Raw genomic sequence first — 21629 nt, 5'->3', positions numbered from 1 at the left:
CACTACGATTTTTTATTTTTGGGTTTTGTATTTTTTTTATTTGTTTGTTCTCGCAGTACTAAAGATGAAATTTTTTGTTGTTCCTTCTACTTGGTCATATTCGAATTTTTTGCCTAGATTTATTATATTATACTTTAATTGTTATTATTAATTTATTCATCATCTTTAACTTTTCTATATACTGACATCACTTTTTCTATTTTCTTTTTCTTTATGTTGGATTCCAGTTGAATTTCTCGGAAACGGACGCCATTCATAGGTATCAGATGAACATAGTTGGATTGTCGTTGTTTTGCCTTAATGGCACAATATGGAAAAATATGGATCTTTGTGTTGCATTCGCTACCTATTTTTATCTTTTTTGTGTTCCATGTTCGGGTTCCTTTCTTTACCGTGTTCATATATGTATTACTTGCAAAAAATGATATCTATTACTATGATTAACTTTGAGGTTCACGAGTGATCTTCAATCTTCTCCAATTTTGTTCTTATCATGGTAACGTATCAATGTGTACAAAATCTATGTTGTAGATATTCTTGACATTTGTGCTTATACAGGTTAAAAATAAAAACAATTTACTTTTAATGATTCTGCGTTTTGTTTCCTTCAATTTCGCACTATTATATGTCTTCTACGTTTTTGCTGCTTTAATGTCAATCAACATTTATTATTTCTGTCAATGTCAATTAGCATTTATTATTTCCAATGAATTAATATTTCCAAAAAAAAATAAATGTGCCGCTCCAGATACTTTTGAACATCCAATCCCATTTTGAATTCAAATGTGTGATGGTTAGAGTGAAAGCCTTACATCTAATAACAATAATACAAACAAAAATATTTTTTTGTAATTAATAATAATAATTTATAATAATATATTATTATAATAATAAAAATAATTAGACTAATATTGTCAATTCATGATTGGAGACAAAAACAAAGCCTTCTAGACCGTGGTTCAACATTTATAATTAATGATAATAATTTATAATAACAATCATATATAATAATTTATTATTATAATAATAATAATGGGTTATATTATTTTAGATACAATTGTAGATTAATACAATTTTATAATCATTCGATATTAATACGGTTATATTATCTCACTTACGAGTACTTGATATGTTTCCAGATTTGTTGAAATTAATTTGAATGAAAAGTTATACTAAAATAAAGTTAATTTAAATATGTTGCAGTGTTTGTTGTAAGTAGATTTATTGGTTATGAAAATAGTGATAAATTTACATCTAAAGATGAATTGCAATCATGCATCCATCTTTTTTTTTAAAACAAATATGTTTGAGTCAGTTAATTTAAATAAGTTTATAGTGTTTGCAGTAAGCGAATTTTAATAATTATAAAACTACAGATAAATTTCCATGTAAAGATGAAGTGTAATCATATATCTTACAAATTCTATCTTTTTTCTTTATAAATTATATGTATCTTTTATAGAAGAGAAAACTTTCCTTTTAAATATTAAATGTTACATATTGTATTGATGTTTAATTAATAAGCATATTTTATTCGTATTTTTATTAATTTTCATTTCAAATTAATAGGTACTTAACAATCAATTTTAAATATTAAAGTATCAATTTTAATATATTATTAAAACAGTTTTAATTTTGTATTTTTTTTTGTCGTAATCATTGTCAATTTATTGACGTTTAATTAATAAGCATATTTTATTCTTATTTTTGTTAATTTTCATTTCAAATTAATAGATACTTAACAATCAATTTTAAATATTATGTTAGGATATAGAAATAATCATAATTTTCAAATTAATAACCATATTCTGTTAGGATTTAAAAATAATCATAATTTAGTCGATGATTTATTCCTAATTAGTATGTACTTAACAATTAATTTTAAATATTACAGTATCAATTTTAACATATTATTAAAACAACTTCAATTTTGTATTTGTTTTTGCCGTAATCATTGTCAACTTATTAGCGTTTAATTAATAAGCATATTTTATTCACATTTTTGTTAATTTTCATTTTAAATTAATAGGTACTTAACAATCAAGCATTTTTTTTTTAGAAAATTAAAGTGATGATGACCCCATTTTGATTGATGGAAAAATTTTTATGTTATTTTATTTTAACAGTTTAAAGTTGTAATTTAATAATTATGATTTTCAAGCAATGGATTTTATTATTTACAATTTGCTAAAAAACGTAAATTGAAAACACATTTTTAAATATATACATCAATAAATAATTAATAAATATAATTTAATCATCATCAAAATAAATCAAATTCATCAATGTCAATCAACATTTATTGCCAAGAATGAGTATGTCTCCTTCTCATTCTTCATGACCATTCAAATTAATTGGAACGACTTCATTTGAAATACAATTAACAAGTCTACACCTTGACGCATGTTTCAAATTCATATTTTATTTAATGTATTCTTTTTTGCCAATACTTAAACATTATTATTATCCAAATAAACTAAATTTTCAGTCATTCCATAATGAATTTTAACACTATTGATAAATATACAACAATATTTTCATAATAAAAGTCTAGCACGGGAAGTGAAAAAGATTATTATTATATTCATAATAAATAATAAAAGTCTACTACTACGGGAAGTGAAAAAAATTATCATTGTGATATATTGATCAACAATAAATATGGATTATGCACAGTAAAAGCCTAGCGCTTAATATACTAAGTACATTATTAACTATTCATTATAGTTGTTCACCTTCCCAACTATTGAACAATATTCGAGGAGTTTTAAGTTTTTATACTCGGGTGTTGTACTATTTTGACATGCTTTCATTTTTGTTCATTATATATGTTCACGAAACTTCTTCATCATTGTATCTGTTCATGAATATGCTGAGATCTCCATTATTTTTATTTTTATTAGTAGTAATTGTAAGTATTTTTAAACATTTTTCTTTGTGTGAAAATATTTATTATTTAATAAAATAAATATACATTACTAAGAACAATTTAATTGTGGTGGTACATATTATAAAGTAACATGTTATTAAGATTTATGATTTTTTCGCTTATGGTATATGTTATTACAAGATTTATTGACTTTCGTATTTTTTATGTTTATCTTTTTAATCTTTCAAATATTTTTTTACATGGCCTCTAATAAAGAAAATAAATATTGACGATTACGGGAAGTGTAATAGCATCGCAATAAATATACAGTCGTATTCATGATATTTCTTCTAGCACGAAAAGTGAAAAAAAATTATCATTATACTGATCAACAATAAATATGGATGACGCATCGAAATGCTAAAAGGTTAGTGCTTAATATACTAAGAACATTATTAGAATATATATATGAATTAATAGACTAAATATTTGCTAAGGTGCAAAAGATTATCATGGGAAGTGAAAAAGATGATCATTATATAACCACCAATAAATATGGATGACGCATGGGACAAACATTACTACTTTTCAGGTTGACATCATGAGACCTCTCATACGTTTTTTTATAATTGTTTGTTCGTGAATATATTATATGTCTGTCATCGTACTTTGAATTATAATTCTATTAACCAGTCTAGACAAAGTTTCATTTTTGTAATCTGAACCATATTACTAGACTATATGATTATTTGTTATTTGCTTAAATATACAAGTTAATTTTTTATATATATTCTTAAATATTAGTAATATTTAACATTTAAAAAATCTCAAATATTACTATAAACGGTTTCTTTATGTTGCAATATCACATAACCAAGACAACTGTTAGATGTTTGTTATTATACCACCTTCACTAAAGTATATTGATTTTAAATGTCTACTTTTCAGGTGAATATTGATGTATATATTTATTTATCTCTCTTTATTGTGCAACCTCTCTTTCATTACTAGAACAACATCATCCAACAATCTACAATAGCATTAGGTTTGTTTGTATTCTTACTTTATGTTACTTTTTCTAAACATAACTTAACATTATGATCATAAAAATAAACATCCTTATTAAACTTTGCCTATGTGATGGTAATATTCAAATAGGAGTAAGAGTCCGGGCGTCGGCATAAGGAAAAAACTAGTTGCTTTAAAAAACATATATTAAACTAAGCCATTCTCTCTTTAATATTTCGGCATTGGTCCCTCAAATTATTTTTTAAATATGTTATCAATATGTTTTTTAAAGTATTTTTTTTCTCGTCGAGTAAATTTTACACAAATCATGTTAAATTATGTAACTCTTGGTTTTTATTCAGTAATGTTTCTGAAAATGAATGTTATATAATATCTTGCTAGTATTTGGTATTAATTACTGACAACACAAGAAGAAGAAAAACCCGAAAGGAATGTTGTGTCGATCATGTAAAAGAGAAATATTACTAGTATATTATAGTTAGAGTTTAAGGACAGGTTTTTTTTACTGCAAGAAAAAAGACGGTTTTTTTTTTTCTATTTTTCATTTTGCTAAATGAAAAATAAAAAAAAAATATATTTGATACGACTAATCTAGCTAGAAAATTAATTTAAATATTAATATTTTTCATTTTTAAAATAAAAATCAAAAACATATTTCACTTTTTACTTTTAATTTTTTATTAATATTTTAACTTATTTTATATAATTAAATTTCATAATATAAACTAGGATAAATTGAAATAGATTGATGATTAAGAAGATCAAATATTACATATAAAAGCAAAAGGATAATTTGAAATGCATTGATGCTAAAAGTGTTTTCCATGCATTGAGGTTAACAGTTTTTCATCAACTAATGACTAATTCCACTGGTTGATTCAGTTGACGGTCGTCGACTAATGCATATCAATGCATTCTAACTTGTTCTAGTTCTCAATGAATTCTAACTTGCATATCAATGCATTCTAACTTGTTCTAGTTCTCAATGAATTCTAACTTGTTCTAGTGCTAATGATGATTGATGACTAAAATAATTGTTTTTAATGGTTAACAATGAAATGAATCATTTCTGGTAGCTAATGACTATTTATGTAGACTCACTGCTAACAACTAATTTCTATCCACTAATATTATCTTCAGTCAGTTAGCATAATAGTGTTAAATAAGACCTATTTCAGGAAAGACTAAGTTGGAAGGAATATTTGAACCTAAAAGGCACCGCAATTTTTCCAAATCTTGGCATGCATGGATCCATGATTTCCTAAAAAGTAAGAGAAGTGGGTATAGTGGGAAGTTAACAACTATTTTTCTACATGAAAAATGAAGCAAACATAGGCCAAAATATGGGAAAATGTTCAGGGCAATTTCCATGATGACTCCCTATGATAGAAGCATGGTCTCGTAACTGTCAAATGTGGGCAATTATCAAAAAAATAGTTGATGCTTTGTAATTGCTTAAAAAACATTATTAGTAGAAGTAATCATGATGTAATTGAGTTCCCAACAAAATCAATCAAATCTATCATGTTTAGTTGTTTACCTTTCATTTATATTTTATTTATTCCTTTATTTGCATCTTTCTTTACCGTATTTCCTTTAAGCTTTCAATCATTTTCTTTACCGTATTTCCTTTAAGCTTTCAATCATTTTCATAGGAGTAACCCTAAAACATTCTTTGAAGTGAATTAGAAATCCAATCAAGGAACATAATGCTTTGAGTCAGTCATCTAGAAGAGAATCACTCGTTAATTAACCTACCCGACAACTGATTAGTCAACAGATTTTCACACCAACAAAATGATTAATATTTTTTTGTTGCAAAGATAATGAGTAAAATACCGTTATTTTAAAAATCAAATTCAACTAGCTGATTCAGGTATGAATTATGAATTGCTTTGATGATTGGTTTCACGATTGGTTTGTTAACTTCAAAAAACTAGAACATCTAAGAAGAATCAGCAAAACTATAGTTTAAAGCCAATATTTTCATGCAATTGGTTTGTAAATTACCAAAATTATTTTTTTGCATTTTTTTATATCTTTTCATCTTTAATCCTATTCTCTAAAATTTATTTCATGAAATATTTTTTTTAGAAATAAAAAGCAAAAACACAAACAAACACTTCCTAATTTTCATGCATTATGATGTAAATTGTCAAATAATTAAAACAATAAAATAATTTATACAAAAGCCAACTAATTACGGCAATTCAACCACAATTAAAAACGTTGTTAAAAAATGAAAATGAATATTGTGTCGTGGTAATAGTCACTATCTTAAAAGCAAAGTCTGACAAACCTTCGATGTAAACCTGATATCCATCTCCCCCTGCCCCTAATATTTAATAAATAATTTACTTTTTCTTACTTAAAAATAAATAAATAAATAAGATTATTTTTTAGAAAAATGCTTTTTAGGCTTAGTCGTGAAAAGGCAAGTATTTGGAAAATAAGTGTTTTGTAAAAACTATGGGTTTTATAAAAATAAAATGGAAGAGTTTTATGTTTTGTGAAGCTTTATTTTAAAAATGGGTTTAGTCGGAGAGGCCCATATAGTTTTATGAAGGTCCATTAGGTTTTGATTAAAAACCTAGTCTCTCCCTCTTACACTTTGTTTTGCTTTACATAAAAACTTGTGTCATCAGAGAGTCACGACTGGAGAAGGAAGAATAATCTTAAGGTAATTGAGTGTTTAAAATTGATTAGGAACCACATAGCTAGGGATGAACTTTAGACACTTAGGGACCTAATTTAAGGTTTGGGGTGATTTGGGCGTGACCCCAAACCATAAAAATCGTGAAATGTAAAATTTTTGCTGGTGAAAGACCAAAATCTCATATTCAATTTTATAAGATCATATCACATAATAATAATAATAATAATAATAATAATTATAATAATAATAATAATAATTATAATAATAATAATAATAATTTATTTTATGAAATGATATCACATGATCATCTCGTATTTAATTCCTCCAACATTATAATTAAATGACATATATCAATTCAATTACTCATTTAAATAAATATTATTTTCATTATTATTCATTCTATTTTGTCAGGGCATTATTCAATTATTATTTTATTTTTATAAATAAATATTTTGTCATAATTACTCCACATATATTACCTTTAACATTATTATTATTTCTATTTTAAAATATATAAACTAAATTATTATTATTAATTCAGTGTAACTAATTAATTATTAACAAATGAATTATGTTGTCCTACGTATTCTAATTCATATATAATATTCTAATTCATTTTGATTAATAAATAAAAATATTTTTTATACTATCCTACGTACCTAAAATCTTATATAATTGATTAGTATTTATTATATTTTATTCTATTAAATTTAGTTAATTATTCATTAAATCTTAAATTAATTGATTTTATATATATATATATATATATATATATATATATATATATTATTGCATGCTAATAAATTAAAAATTCATTCTGTTTTTTTATTGCTAACAGTTCGTTCTGTTATTTTATTATTATTGAATTGGGTTGATTTTGAACATTCAATAATTCCCATTTTAAAATGTCTAACTAACGATATAAATATTTTGCTGAGTGAGCATTAGACCATGTAAGAATTTATTCTGCCTTAACGTGTCTTCCCATTTTGACTCCATTATTCACATATTCAAGATTATGGATCTATATACTCACATAACAACTTTAGAGCTTTTATTCTTATTGATTTTACTTGCTTAATCATTTTTTTCAACTATGAATTTCTTTGTTTCTGTAGTGTAGTTTTTTTTTTTTTATCTTCTTTGAGGTAAGTATTCTCCTTTTTCATCATTCTTTTTGGATTTTCTTAATTTTTTTTAATAATTGATATTTAATATTTGCATGCTTATTTTATTTATTTTATTATTTCTACGTAACTCAACTATATAAATAAATAAAATGATTAAAAGACAGGTTTCGTATACGAAGAAAAATATATATTATTATTTTTTGGGTATAGATATTTTTATCTTATGAAAGTAAAGTTTAATCTTTTCTTTTTGTTTTAGACTTTTAGTTTCATATATTCTTTTGTTTTCTTTTTTAGAGGTATTTAGCTTACTATTGTTTTATTTTTTTTAATTTCATCTTTTTTTTTATCTGCTTTCTTTAAGGAAACCTTTTTTTTTTCTTTTCTTTGAATACCTTTTAAAAAAAATATGATATTTAGAATTTAAATTAATTTGTATGCTAACAACATTTTATAATTTTTACATTTTTAATATGGAATAATGCATACAATGTGTTTTACAAAAAAATATAGTGATAATATTTTTAAAATTAACAAAATTTAAAAATACATTAAAAACTATAATATTATAAAATTTATAACTATAAATTTAAAGCACGGATTATTAAGCTAGTAAACCAGACAAATGAGTTTTACAAATATAACAACAAGAGTGAATACTAATCATCGCTACGATTTTTCTCAACAAAATTTTATGTTAAAAAATTATACCATGCATTAAGAAGTGTAATTTTTAAAACTTTTCCACTTACCAAGAAAATAAAAGAAAAGCAAGAAAGAAAGAAAATTCGTTATAGAAAGAAAAATGAACGTTCTCCCTTGCTAAGCAAGTCTACTCTCTACCCAGTCAAATACGTTGTTTGGGGATCACCGGATCAGTGTCTCAGAAACCCAACTGCTTCCTCCTTCTCCGCTTTTTCCCATTTGAAAAAATTTGCATTCATTCCCAAACCTACACACTTCCAAAATCACCGTTTTCCCTTCCCAAACACATCCAAAAAAAATAATCAGAATGTCCTTCTTGGCCCCCGCGAAGGCGCTGCTCTCGGCGGCGGCCTCTCTGGCCGCCACCGCAATGGTGGTCCGCTCCGTGGCGTGCGACCTCCTTCCGTCGGAGCTCCGATCCTTCATCAGCAACGGCATCCACAGCATGTTCTCGCGCTTCTCCCCGGACATAACCCTAATCATCGAAGAGATGGACGACCTCGACAACAACCAAATCTACGAAGCCGCGGAAACCTACCTCAGCTCCAAAATCTCTCCCACCACACAGAGACTCAAGGTGAGTAACCCGGTGACAGACAAAACCTTCGCCCTCACCATGGAGCCCAACGAACCCCTAACGGACGTTTTCAGAAGCGTGAAGTTTATCTGGATCCTCGTTTGCCGTCAGTTGGAGTCCCACAGCTTCTACAACCCGCGCGACCTGAAATCCACCTTGAAATCAGAGTTTCGCTCGCTGGAACTCACTTTTCACAAGAAGCACAAGGAGATGGTACTCAACACCTACATTCCCTATATTCTCCAACAAGCCAAGTCAATTAAGCAGGAAACGAAGGCGCTTAAGATCTTCACTGTGGACTACCAGAACATTTACGGCAACATCGGTGACGCCTGGGTGGGGATAAATCTGAACCACCCGGCCACGTTCGACACGCTGGCGATGGAGCGCGTCGTGAAAGAGTTTGTCATGAAGGACTTGGAGAGGTTCGTGAGGAGGAAAGAGTATTATAGGAGAGTTGGCAAGGCGTGGAAGAGAGGGTATTTGATGCATGGTCCCCCGGGCACTGGGAAATCGAGCCTCATTGCTGCTATGGCGAATTACTTGAAGTTTGATGTCTATGACTTGGAGCTCACGGAGCTGCAGGTTAACTCGGAGCTCAGGAGGCTGCTCATTGGCATGGCGAATAGGTCTATTCTTGTCGTGGAGGACATTGATTGCACTGCTGAGTTTCATGATCGGAGAACTAGGTCCAGAGCTGCTTCTGGAAATAACAACGATACACAGGTATTTATTCTTGGACCTAATGTTTCTATCTGCTTTTGCTGTGGAAATTTTGTGTTGTTGGATTGGAAATTGTTGCTTTGGTTGACTTGTTAAAACGTTGATCGTAAGTGGAGTGAGCAATGTGGCTGTACAATTCTGTTGTGGGGAGTGGAGATTCACTGAAAAAAAGGAGGATAAAGTTGTGCTGTCACACGTGTGTGTTATAGGATGGAAAATTGTTCCTGTTCAATGCGTGTTTTCTTTTTAATTATTAAAGTAAAAATATTTTTTAGAAATAGAAAAAGTTTGTTCTTTTTGTGATTGTTCTGTTCTGTCTTTTGTTAATAGATTAATTACTGTGATTTTGCTCTGCTGTGAAAACTGAAAACCTTGGCTGGATTTGCATACGAATTGCAACAAACATGAATTCTGTCACTTTTGCCCTCTTGTATGTTTTCTGACCTTAATGATCATTCTGGGTAATATCTAGTTAGACACTAATTTTTGTTAAATTCTATATACAATTAAATTTCATATTAATTAATATGTGTTTTGTTGTAAGTGTTGGACTTATTCTTCACACTGCAAAACTGAGTCTTCCTAATAGGTTCTGTTGTTGACAATTGCAAACTGTAGTTGGTGGGCTCCTAAATTTCTTTTGCAAATACATTATTTTCAGCCTAATAATTTCTGGTACTATTGCAGCTTACACTATCGGGGTTGCTGAATTTCATTGATGGGTTATGGTCAAGTTGTGGGGATGAGAGGATCATAGTGTTCACAACAAACCACAAGGGCAAGCTTGACCCTGCATTGCTTCGCCCTGGTCGAATGGATGTTCACATTCACATGTCCTACTGCACTCCCTGTGGTTTCAGGCAGCTAGCTTCCAATTACCTAGGAATCAAAGAGCATTCTCTCTTCGAACAGATCGAGGAAGAGATGCAGAAAACCCAGGTGACTCCTGCTGAGGTAGCAGAGCAGCTTCTGAAGAGCAGGGGCATTGAAACTAGACTCGAACAACTTTTAGATTTCATGAGAAAGAAGAAAGAAACTCAGGAAATGGAGGCTAAAAAGAAGCAACAACTTTTAGATTTCTTGAGAAAGAAGAAAGAAACTCAGGAAATGGAGGCTAAAAAGAAGGAACAGGAGGCTGAAGACGAAGAGGAACAGCAGGGGAAGGAGATTGATGATGGTAGTGAAGAAGAAAATTTTGATAGTGATGATGACAATAACGAAGAAACTAGCCTCGAACAATTTTTAGATTTCATGATAAAGAAGATAGAAACTCAGGAAATGGAGGCTTAAAAGAAGGAACAGGAGGCTAAAGACGAAGAGGAACAGCAGAGGAAGGAGATTGATGATGGTAGTGAAGAAGATTTTGATAGTGATGATGACAATAACGAAGAGAGAAGCATTACTGAGTTAAATACCACTTGTTGAAATTTTGTATTTTGTAGGGTCAGATAAGATTAGTCCCTAACATAAAAGTTTACCTTTTTGTTTGGTTTGAACTATACAATTGTGCTGTATGGTTATCCATCGTTTTGAATCTTCCTGAGATTTTGAGGTACTTATTTTTCTTTTTCACTTTCTGCTTGTTAAATCCAAAGAATATACTATAACCACTGTTGATGACAAAAGGATTGTTACTGTTCGGGAGTGGATGTCCATTGTCAAACCGTGTCCACCATATTTTTATCTCTGTTTTTTACCTTCCACATCTTTTTTTTCATCATGTCATACACTTATCATGTGTTTTACTTCCTATTGTTTTCTTTATAATTCTAATTGGGTGTATACATTCCATGGTTGGTAAATGGTATTTGATATCCGAATCAGTTCCAATTACCTAAAATACATGAATGCAGAGAATCCCTGAATGCAAAGCATATGAATCCAATTAACAATAGCTGAACTATGAATATATATCTTATTGGATGTTGATTATGCAATTGTCGCTATTGGAAACTAACACTTCATTCATAATTACCTAATTTAAAATAGCTGAAACGTAAATATTTGTTCTCGGGTCATTGATTGAACAATGGTTTAAGGTGGAATCGCAATGTAACAACGACGAGGTCGGAGAACAGGGAACTTGAATAAGTTATTGCTCAAGCTTTTTTAAGTTGCAAAAGAAGTACTTCTATTCCTGAAAAAACAAATAAAAGATGAAAAAAATATTACATAAAGACTTTACATATGAATCTTAGTATTTTAAAATGAAGTTTAAAAATTTGATTTTGCATGAGGAGCGATAATTTGTTCAAAGACAGTAACCATAATTTGTACAAATCCAATCTATTTCCATAGGATTCAAAATAACAATAGCCCTATGATAAAGATTTATTACTCTAATGACAATCGAAAATGACATTTTCATACAATAAACATCATAGGCTAATATTTGAATTTGAAAATGTTTTCAGTTAATTTTATTTGATAAATATGAAATTGTTCTCACGAGAATATTGGTAGGTCCTCTCAAGGCAAAAGACCGATGTCTCTGGGTGAGTTGTTTTTCACCATGTATCTTATGGATTGTATGATTCAAAGGAGGGGAGAGACAGGAGGGGGAGGTAACTATTATTTTGTTAGTTCACAAGGGAAAGAGAGGGGGTTAAATGTCCTTGCTTCCTCCCCTCCAAATTCTCCTGAAAAATTCTTTCTAATGGGAAAAAATTATAATATTTTCCTAGAAAAATATATATTTTTTACAAAATAATAGGTTAAAAAAATCTAAAATAATTATGTTTTTATAAATTATAATTTCTCTTTTTGCACATTTTCATATTTTAAAAATATTATATGATTTTTTCATTGTCACATGCTATAAAATATTAAAAAATAAAGTGATAAAATTAATATCAATTTATTATCTCTTTTATCTCTTATAACTTTTTACATTCATTTAAAAAATATTTTATGAAAATAAAACTAATATTTTTATGGGACAAAAAATAAATATTATTATATATATCTATGTAAAAATAAAATTTGTGAGGGTAATTCCCCCTACACCCAACAATGTGCATCCCCTATTGCCTAGAGGTGGGGAGTAAATATTAGATAAGGAGTGATTTTGCTCTCTTCGTTCCCCTGCCTCCTCCTACGAAAAATTAAATCAAGCAACCAAAGTTTAAAATAATCTCTCTTCTTTCATCCCCTCTACTTCACACCAACCAATCACTATGTTAAGGCTCTTTAATAGCAATTCATGACAACCGACTAGACATTATGTAGAATAGCAGTCGTTGTGGATTGCTGGGTCATTATGACATCGTTACAAGGTTGTAATGGACAAAATATTGTTTTAAGACTCATTATAAAGACAATGCTAAGTGTAGGTTGACCATTAATCCAATTAGTCTAAAATGATAAACCAATTTATGATGATATGAACTATAACCTCAATTGTTGAGCCTGAAAGGTAAAAGTTAATAGGTTCAAGTTTAATCATCCCGATCAAAATCCTTTAAGTATTGAAATTAGAAGGTGGAGATGTTGGAGATCACACATTGACAAGTAATGAGACCAAAATAATGTATATTAGTGTAAGCTAATTCTTGTCTTATAAAACGATCTTGTAGAATTGAATTATATCAAAATTCATTTTTTAATATGATATCAAAGTCCGAATTATTAACATATGTTTGATCTTATAATTTTTATGCTCGAGATGTTTAATCCTTATGTGAGGATGCATGTTAGAGATTTTATAAAATTGAGTTAGGTCCAAATACATTTTTTAAGAAAATTTTATTATAAGCTTAAACTTAATCATACATTATAACTTTTAGGATGTCGAGCCTATGAGACAAAGATAATGTGTATTATTAATCTTAGTTAACTAATAATTTTCCAAAACCAACACAAGTTAGTTATGATACGAAATTGATACCTATCATAGTATATATGATTATTTGATGTATATAGAAAAATCCTTGAGTTGTGAACTATTAGTCTTTGTAGTATATCTTATAGCCTCGCCAATTAACTTTTGTGTATGATTGTTTATTTGTTACTGTATAGGCATAGTTGATTATCATTTGAGAAGTCAAATTCTTAAATATCCTGATCTTTGTAAATAGTTTTTATTTCGACTTGACAACCTAGGTCGTCTTCTTCTTCTTTCATTATTTTTTTGGGTGTAGCAAATTTTAGGTGTTAATTTTCTCGGGCCTTTCACATCCAGTGCTTCTATTTTGAGGAGCTGCACACATTCAGTTTATTTTATCATTTTTGGTCTAGGAATAGCTCGTCCAAGCTTCTAAGCAACTTTGTCTGAGAATAGTCGTCTAGTTGCCTGGGAAAGATCGTCCAAGTTTTTATACATGGGGATGGTCATGTACATGTGGTTGTCTAGGTATCAACAAAACATGAAAATTTAGCATGCACGTAGACTAAATGTGGGTCATAACATGATTAAATTGTGCTTAAACATGTCCTCCTATTGGTATGGAATTCATTTAAAATTCTTTTCTTGTAATTAGCAGCAACTTGTCCATATATATACCCCTTTAGGCATTAATAAAAAAGCTACGCTTCTGCAATTTTCTTTGAACTACACATGATCAACTATATCACTTTTGCTTCTTCCACCACAAGTATCTTTACCAAGACTTGGGCCTCCTCTTCCGCAAATGGGCATTTGAATACCGCACCTCCCATTTTAAATTCTGCATCTCTCAAAGAAAATTGAATGGACAAAAATGTTCCTTCCTCTTTCTTCTAATCTTCTTTCTTTAGTAACTAGTAACACACGTTAATCCTGCTTCCCACCCTGTTATGTCCCGCCCTTCAACATCCTCTTGTAACGTTATCACCCACCATTGCACCAACTTCAAAACAGCATTATTTTGACACACACCACCGTCGCACCACACACCATTGTCCTCCTTTACCCCCTCTTCCCTACACTGCATATCAAGACCTGTAGCCATGCACAAGGGGACAAAAGGTTAAGGTTGGTGCTATTGTCGCATATCGAAATGGGTTTGAGATGCAAGTGCCGCAATAGTGTGATTCTGACGAGGTTGATGTCTGGGAGTATTGTTTCCTATTCCATAATAATTATTCCAAAATATGACACTTTTCTAGTAATAGAGGAAACATATAATCCTAGCTTAAATACTACATAATAGAGGAAACATATAATCTTAACTTAAATAAGAAAACATATAATCCTAGCTTAAATTATTTGACAGTAGAACATTATTTTCCTTTCCTTATTTTTCCTTCCATATATATTATATTTATGAGCATATATATTACATCTATGAGAATATGATTTGATTCCATTTTATCCTCCTAGGTTCTAGGTCATTCTATTCTCATTACTATAAATAATGTAATCATTGATATATTGAATGAAGAATTTTATACCAATTTTATTTGTCTCATTTCCTTTAGTTTTCTGTAATGATATCAAGAGCCTTCTAAGCTTCCAGTCGCCATCTTCCTATGGCTACTTCCGACTCATCTAGTGAGGACGATCTTACTCCACCACCACCACCACCACCTTCCTTGTCTCACATCACAATGGCCCAATACCAACAATTGATGAATCTTCTCAGCAAATCCTCTGGACTTGGTGGTGCAAGCTCAGAGACTACTCTTACACGAACCAACCTCTCTCATTCTAACCCAAATCAAATTCACAATTATGGTTTTGGTAGTCATTTTGTTTTTTCTATTTCCACCACACACACACCTAACACTCTTAGTTCACACACTGCACCATGGATAATTGATTCTGGAGCCATAGACCATATAACTTGTTCCTTAGATTGTTTTTATACATATTCTACCATTGCACCAGTAAAGATTCATTTACCCAATGGATCCACTATCCAAGCCCACATTTCGGGCAACATAAAATTCACTCCAGATTTTATCATCCATAATGTTCTTTTTGTCCCTGATTTTAGCTTCAATCTTATGTATATCCCAAAGTTATTATATACTTTCCCATGTATTATTTTTTCTAGTGATCTTTCTAAAATTTCTTGTGAAATACAGGACATGAGCACGTTGAAGACGATTGGTTTGACTGACTTGAAGGAAGGCCTTTTCACTTGATAGTTGGAAAGGATAAAAGCCCATCTACCAATAATATCACCGCCACCAACATCAATACCTCCAAGCTTTGGCATTTTAGATTAGGTCATTTATCTGGTAATCGTCTTAATGTCTTAAATCAACAATTCCCTTTTATTTCAAAAGATTCTAATGAAATTTGTGACATTTGTCATTTAGCTAAACAAAAACGATTGCCCTATTCTCTTAGTTCGAGTAGAAGCTCTAAAATTTTTTAGTTGATTCATATGGATATTTAGGGACCATTTTCTAAATCATTAATTCATGGACATAGATATTTCTTAACTATACTTGATGATTTTAGTAGATATACTTGGGTGGTTTTATTAAAATAAAAAAAGTGAAGTGAAAACACATGTTCAAAATTTTATTAATTTGATTGAAAATCAATTTGAAACAAAAATTAAATGCATTTGATTCGATAATGGTCTTGGATTTTATCTTAAAGATTTTTTTTCTTCAAAGGGTATAATTCGCCAAACTAGTTGTGTGTATATCCCTCAAAAAAATGGAAGAGTGGAACGCAAACATCAACATATCCTTAACGTAGCTAGGGCCCTTATGTTTCAATCTAAACTTCCAACAAATTTTTGGTCCTATGCTATAAAACATGTCATTTTCCTCATAAATCGTGTTCCCTCTCCTGTTATTTCTTATAAAACACCATTTGAGCTTTTATACAAAACTCACCCAGATTTTTCTATGATCAAAGTTTTTGGTTGCTGATGCTATGCATCAACTCATAATCAAACTCACAAGTTTCAACCTCGTTCAAGAAAAAGGGCATTCTTAGGTTTTCAAAATGGTACCAAGGGATATGTTGTTTTAGACATTAACACAAGAGAAATATTCATTTCCAGAAATGTTGTTTTCCATGAATCTTTCTTTCCCTTCCACACAAACCAAAACCTCTCTACTAGCAAAGCCCAATCACATTCACATATTGACCCAATTTCACATACACTACATATAGACCCAATTTCACATACGCTACCTACACCACCTCAATTTACCCCATCCACACCTATCACAACAAACACTGAACCAACAATTCCTCAACCCAATGGCTCACCATCACCTTTCCCAAATCCTTCAACTCCTCCTGCAATTGACACACCAAATCCCAACATAATTGATCAACACATCCAAGAACCACCGACTAACCATGCTTTACCACGTCACTCCAACTGCGACACTCATCCTCCTTCTTACCTTTCTGATTATCAGTTTCAAATTCCTTCCCTTAAGTCTGCTCAATCCTTATCAACATGCACATATCCAATTCAGAGTTTCCTCTCATACACTCATGTCTCTCCTTCTCATCGCCATTTCCTTATGACTCTGTCATCTTAGCACGAACCCACCAGTTTTCATGAAGCTGTGAAACATCAATGTTGGCGTGATGCCATGAAATGTGAGAACGAAGCTCTACAGTTGAATCAAACCTAGGACATTGTTCAAACCCCTTCTCATGTACGACCAATTGGGTGCAAGTGGGTATATAAAATCAAACGACTACCGAATGGCAGTATCGAGTGTCACAAGGCTCGTCTTGTTGCAAAAGGATACTCTCAAATTGAGGGCATAGATTACTTTGAAACCTTCTCCCATGTTGTTAAGATGACCATTGTTAGAGTTGTTCTTGCTCTAGAATCGATTAATCGATGGCACCTCCATCAATTGGATGTTAGCAACGCTTTCTTACACGGGGACCTCAGGGAGGATGTTTACATGGAGATCCTCCTGGCTTGCTTGGTTACACATCAAGTCAGAGTTGCAAATTGAAGAAATCACTTTATGGATTAAAGAAATCCAACAAACAATGGTATGAAAAATTATCTAATCTATTGCTGATTTGTGGTTATTCACATGCCCATGTTGATCATAGTCTATTCATCAAGGCTCATAATTCTGCATTTATTGCTTTAATTGTATATGTTGATGACATTGTGCTGACCGGTAATTCCCTTGCTGAGATTGAACGCATTAAGCATATTCTTCACACTAATTTTCACATTAAGGATTTGGGGAAACTGAAATATTTTTTGGGAATTGAAGTTGCACATTCTGATAACGGAATTTCATTATGCCAACACAAGTATTGTTTGGATTTACTGAAAGATTCAGGTATGCTTGGGTGTAAGCCATCCTCCACTCCTATGGATAGTTCTCTTCGACTCCATTATGATTCCTTTGGTTTTCTTGATGATCCCCTATCTTATAGACGCCTAGTTGGAAGACTAGTCTATTTGACAAGCACACACCCTGATATTGCCTTTGCTACACAGCAACTAAGTCAATTTATGTCCAAACCAACAAAAGCCCATCATGCTACAACTGTCCGCATTCTTCGATATCTCAAAGGGTGTCCAGGCAAAGGCTTATTATTTCCAAGGACTTGCTCTCCTCATCTACTTGGGTTTAGTGATGCTGATTGGGCAACATGTATTGACTCTAGGCGCTCTATTACTGGTTATTGCTTTTTTATAGGCAATTCGCTTGTTTCATGAAAAACCAAGAAGCAAACTACAGTATCACGTTCCTCTTCCGAGGCTGAATATCGAGAACTTGCTTTTGCAAATTGTGAATTACAATGGCTTTCTTACCTTCTAAGAGATCTACGAATTCCCCTTTCCAAGACTCTCACACTTTATTGTGATAATCATAGTGCTCTTCGCATTGCTGTCAATCCTGTCTTTCATGAACGCACCAAACACTTGGATATTGATTGTCATCTAGTCCGTGAAAAGTCCCAAGCTGGACTCATGTTACTGCTCCCAGTCCCTTCTTCAAATCAACTTGTGGATATATTCACAAAGGCTCTCCCTCCTCAATCCTTCAACACCAATCTTTCCAAGCTACAGTTACAAAACATTTTTGCACCTCCAGCTTGTGGGGGGCTAATAGAGGAAACATATAATCCTAGCTTAAATAAGGAAACATATAATCCTTGTTTAAATTATTTGACAGCAGAACATTATTTTCCTTTCCTTATTTTTCCTTCCATATATATTATATTTATGAGCATATATATTATATTTATGAGAATATGATTTGATTCCATTTTATCCTCTTAGGTTCTAGGTCATTCTATTCTCATTACTATAAATAATATAATAATTGATATATTGAATGAAGAATTTTATACCAATTTTATTTGCCTCATTTCCTTTAGTTTTCTGTTATCCAGAACACTTATTCTCTAGTATAGTTTTTCATATTCTAGAACACTTATTCCAGAGTAGGTTTCTATAGTAGTTATCCTATTTTAGATTTTGGAGCAAGAAAATCATATTTTGGAATATCTATTCTAGAATAGGATAAGCATTCTGGAAAATGTGTTCCATAATAGATATTCTGAAATATGAAAAAATTATATTTTAAAATAGCTATTCTTGAAAAGTATCCTATTTAGAAATAGCCATTTCAAAATAGGGTGCCTTGGTAAAGGAATATTTTTGTTTGTAGAGTCTTTTTGGGATATACAGGATGTGTTCACTCTATAGTTGCTGGTGGATGTTGCTTCCTGCACCTCCTTGAACTTTAAAATAAACATCACCATCCCAAAATACCCCTCACTCATTGGTTCAACCTAGCTCTTTTCCCTTTTTCCTCATCTACCATTGCGCGTCTCTTCAAACCCAAACCATTGTGTTGTCGCTCCTCTTCAAATGTCGATCATCGCGTTGTCGTGTCTCTTCGAACTAAAAACATAGCTCCATCGCTTCTCTTCAAACTTAGACCATCATGTCAGTATGTCTCTTCGAACCTAAACCACTTTGTTGCTTCCGTAGCCAACTATTCAAAATATTCAAAAATTCAATCTAGAATATGCAGAATTGTCCCCCTCTTTTACAAAACAATAATTTTGGAAGTATGTAAACTCCAAGTTAGGTTTTCAGAATCCAAATTCTTTTTTGGAAAATCTTATCCAAAATTATGTTTGCATACTTTCATATTGAAAGGTTTGGAATGATGCAAACATGATTTTGGATTAGGTTTTTTTTTTTTTTTTTTTTTTGAAAAACATGGATTCCAGAAAACCTAATAGAGAATTATGTTTGCATACTTCCTGAACAACATAAAGGCACAAAAAAATGTATATTATGAATTTGTCAATCCAAAAGTATTCAAACAATTACTTCTTTCCTGTATGCCACCGTTAGAGTCTCCATCCTTGAACACTTCCTCTTCAACTCCTTCTTGTGTGAAGCATTTAACCCACTAGCCCTATTTTGGATTGTATTCGGTCTGATTTGCCTTCACACTAGATTCTTGTAGCCTAATGGATTTGATTAAGGCTTGTAGGTTGAAAGTGCGTAATGATTGCAAATCCATTTATTAATGAGAATCTCATTTACAATATATGGGCACAATAAGAATTAGATGGATAACGTTGCCTCTTTGCCAGAAAACAAAAACAAAAAAAAAAAAAAGAGGGAAGGGAATCCTTGTTCACACCACCATTGGAAGTTATAAAATGGGAAGGACAATTTGGGGATTTAAAAAATTATGGGGTGTAGGAAGAAATTCGTGGGGTGCAAGAAGCAATAGCCTTGCTAGTGTCACTGTTACCCATCCATGTCACTAAGACTGGTATGTTAAGCTTGCATTTCTTTCAATTACCTCATCTTTTTTTGTGCGGCTTTGTCATCTTGCATAAACCCTTTTTAAGAGAAAACAAGAAAATTAACAACAAATTTTAAAATTGAAAATAAAAAAAATTAAATCTAAAGATTTAAAAGTGAAAAATTGTTATTAGTTTTAAAAAATTTAAATCTTCAACTAAAAATCTCACAAAATGGAATATTTGAATGAAAAGTTATGAATAGAAATAAAAGAAATATATATATATATATATATATATATATATATATATATATATATATATATATATATATATATATTATTGTCTCTGTCAGTAATTCTCGAGAAATTTGCATTGCTCAACCATGGGGTCCCGGGTCCACCTTTTGAATTCATGAAGGAAGAGAAGAAATGCATTTAAAGGCATAATTTCTCCATTCGGCAAAAGTAAAGAAATATATGACCAATTTGGTTTTCTCATCTTATGTTCCTTGTTGAAGAAGTTTACAATAATGGAGCTTGTGATTTTTCCATTGCAACGTGAGCATCCTACTTGGATCGAGAAAAAAGGACCCAACCAATTTTCAACAATTGGATCAGTTATGATAAATTAATATTTTCAAGATGTCGGAAGAAAAACTAGCTAACAAAATTATGTGGTGTGAGGATGCAATGGTTATTATGAGTATCATGACTACTTTCAACGATAATATATGACGTTCAACAAAAAAAATACATCATGAGCATAAATATATGAACGTACGTTCTCATATTACACGTTCCAATCAAATACTTATTTAGCTACTCTTGGATAAGTTATATCTTTGATGGTTTGATACATGCTCTTTGTGATGTATCATCAAATCCTGTACGTTCTTATATACTCATTCTAAAAAATCATTAGTTCACATTCTTAAAAATCATTACTAACTTGAATCTAGTATCATTTAAACTTTATCTCACGAGGAGCTTAGCCTCAACAATATCATAGAGTCAAAATTGTAGAGCTCATAATGATAAGATTGAATCTAGTAGAAAACAAACAAATTTATAGAATACGTAATTGTAATAATCCAATATATATAACTCAATAGGTTTCTAGAAGATAATAATAGCCCAATGTTAAAGTGAAATACAAAATTGTGTTACTAAACAATTTATAGGAGGTCCAACATAGTTCTCATCTTAGACTTGTTTGTTTGGTGTGGGTTCCTCCTCTGACATACAAGATACCACCTATTTTCACTAAAGATAGCAAAGTGTTCTTCC

At 30.8% G+C, this 21629-nt stretch overlaps 1 protein-coding gene across 1 annotated transcript; it reads left to right on the top strand.

The window, feature by feature from the left end:
* The first annotated feature begins 8480 nt into the window (after window positions 1-8480).
* On the top strand, window positions 8481-11385 carry LOC114389420 (AAA-ATPase At3g50940-like). Its single transcript, XM_028350090.1, has 2 exons — window positions 8481-9692; window positions 10377-11385. Exons 1-2 carry the CDS (start codon window positions 8697-8699, stop codon window positions 10977-10979), a joined length of 1599 nt encoding a protein of 532 aa, XP_028205891.1. The 5' UTR covers window positions 8481-8696; the 3' UTR covers window positions 10980-11385.
* Window positions 11386-21629: the final 10244 nt, after the last annotated feature.

This window comes from Glycine soja, chromosome 16 (assembly GCF_004193775.1).
Source record: "Glycine soja cultivar W05 chromosome 16, ASM419377v2, whole genome shotgun sequence".
NCBI classification, from domain to species: Eukaryota; Viridiplantae; Streptophyta; class Magnoliopsida; order Fabales; family Fabaceae; genus Glycine; species Glycine soja.
This window is presented reverse-complemented; position numbering and strand designations above follow the sequence as displayed.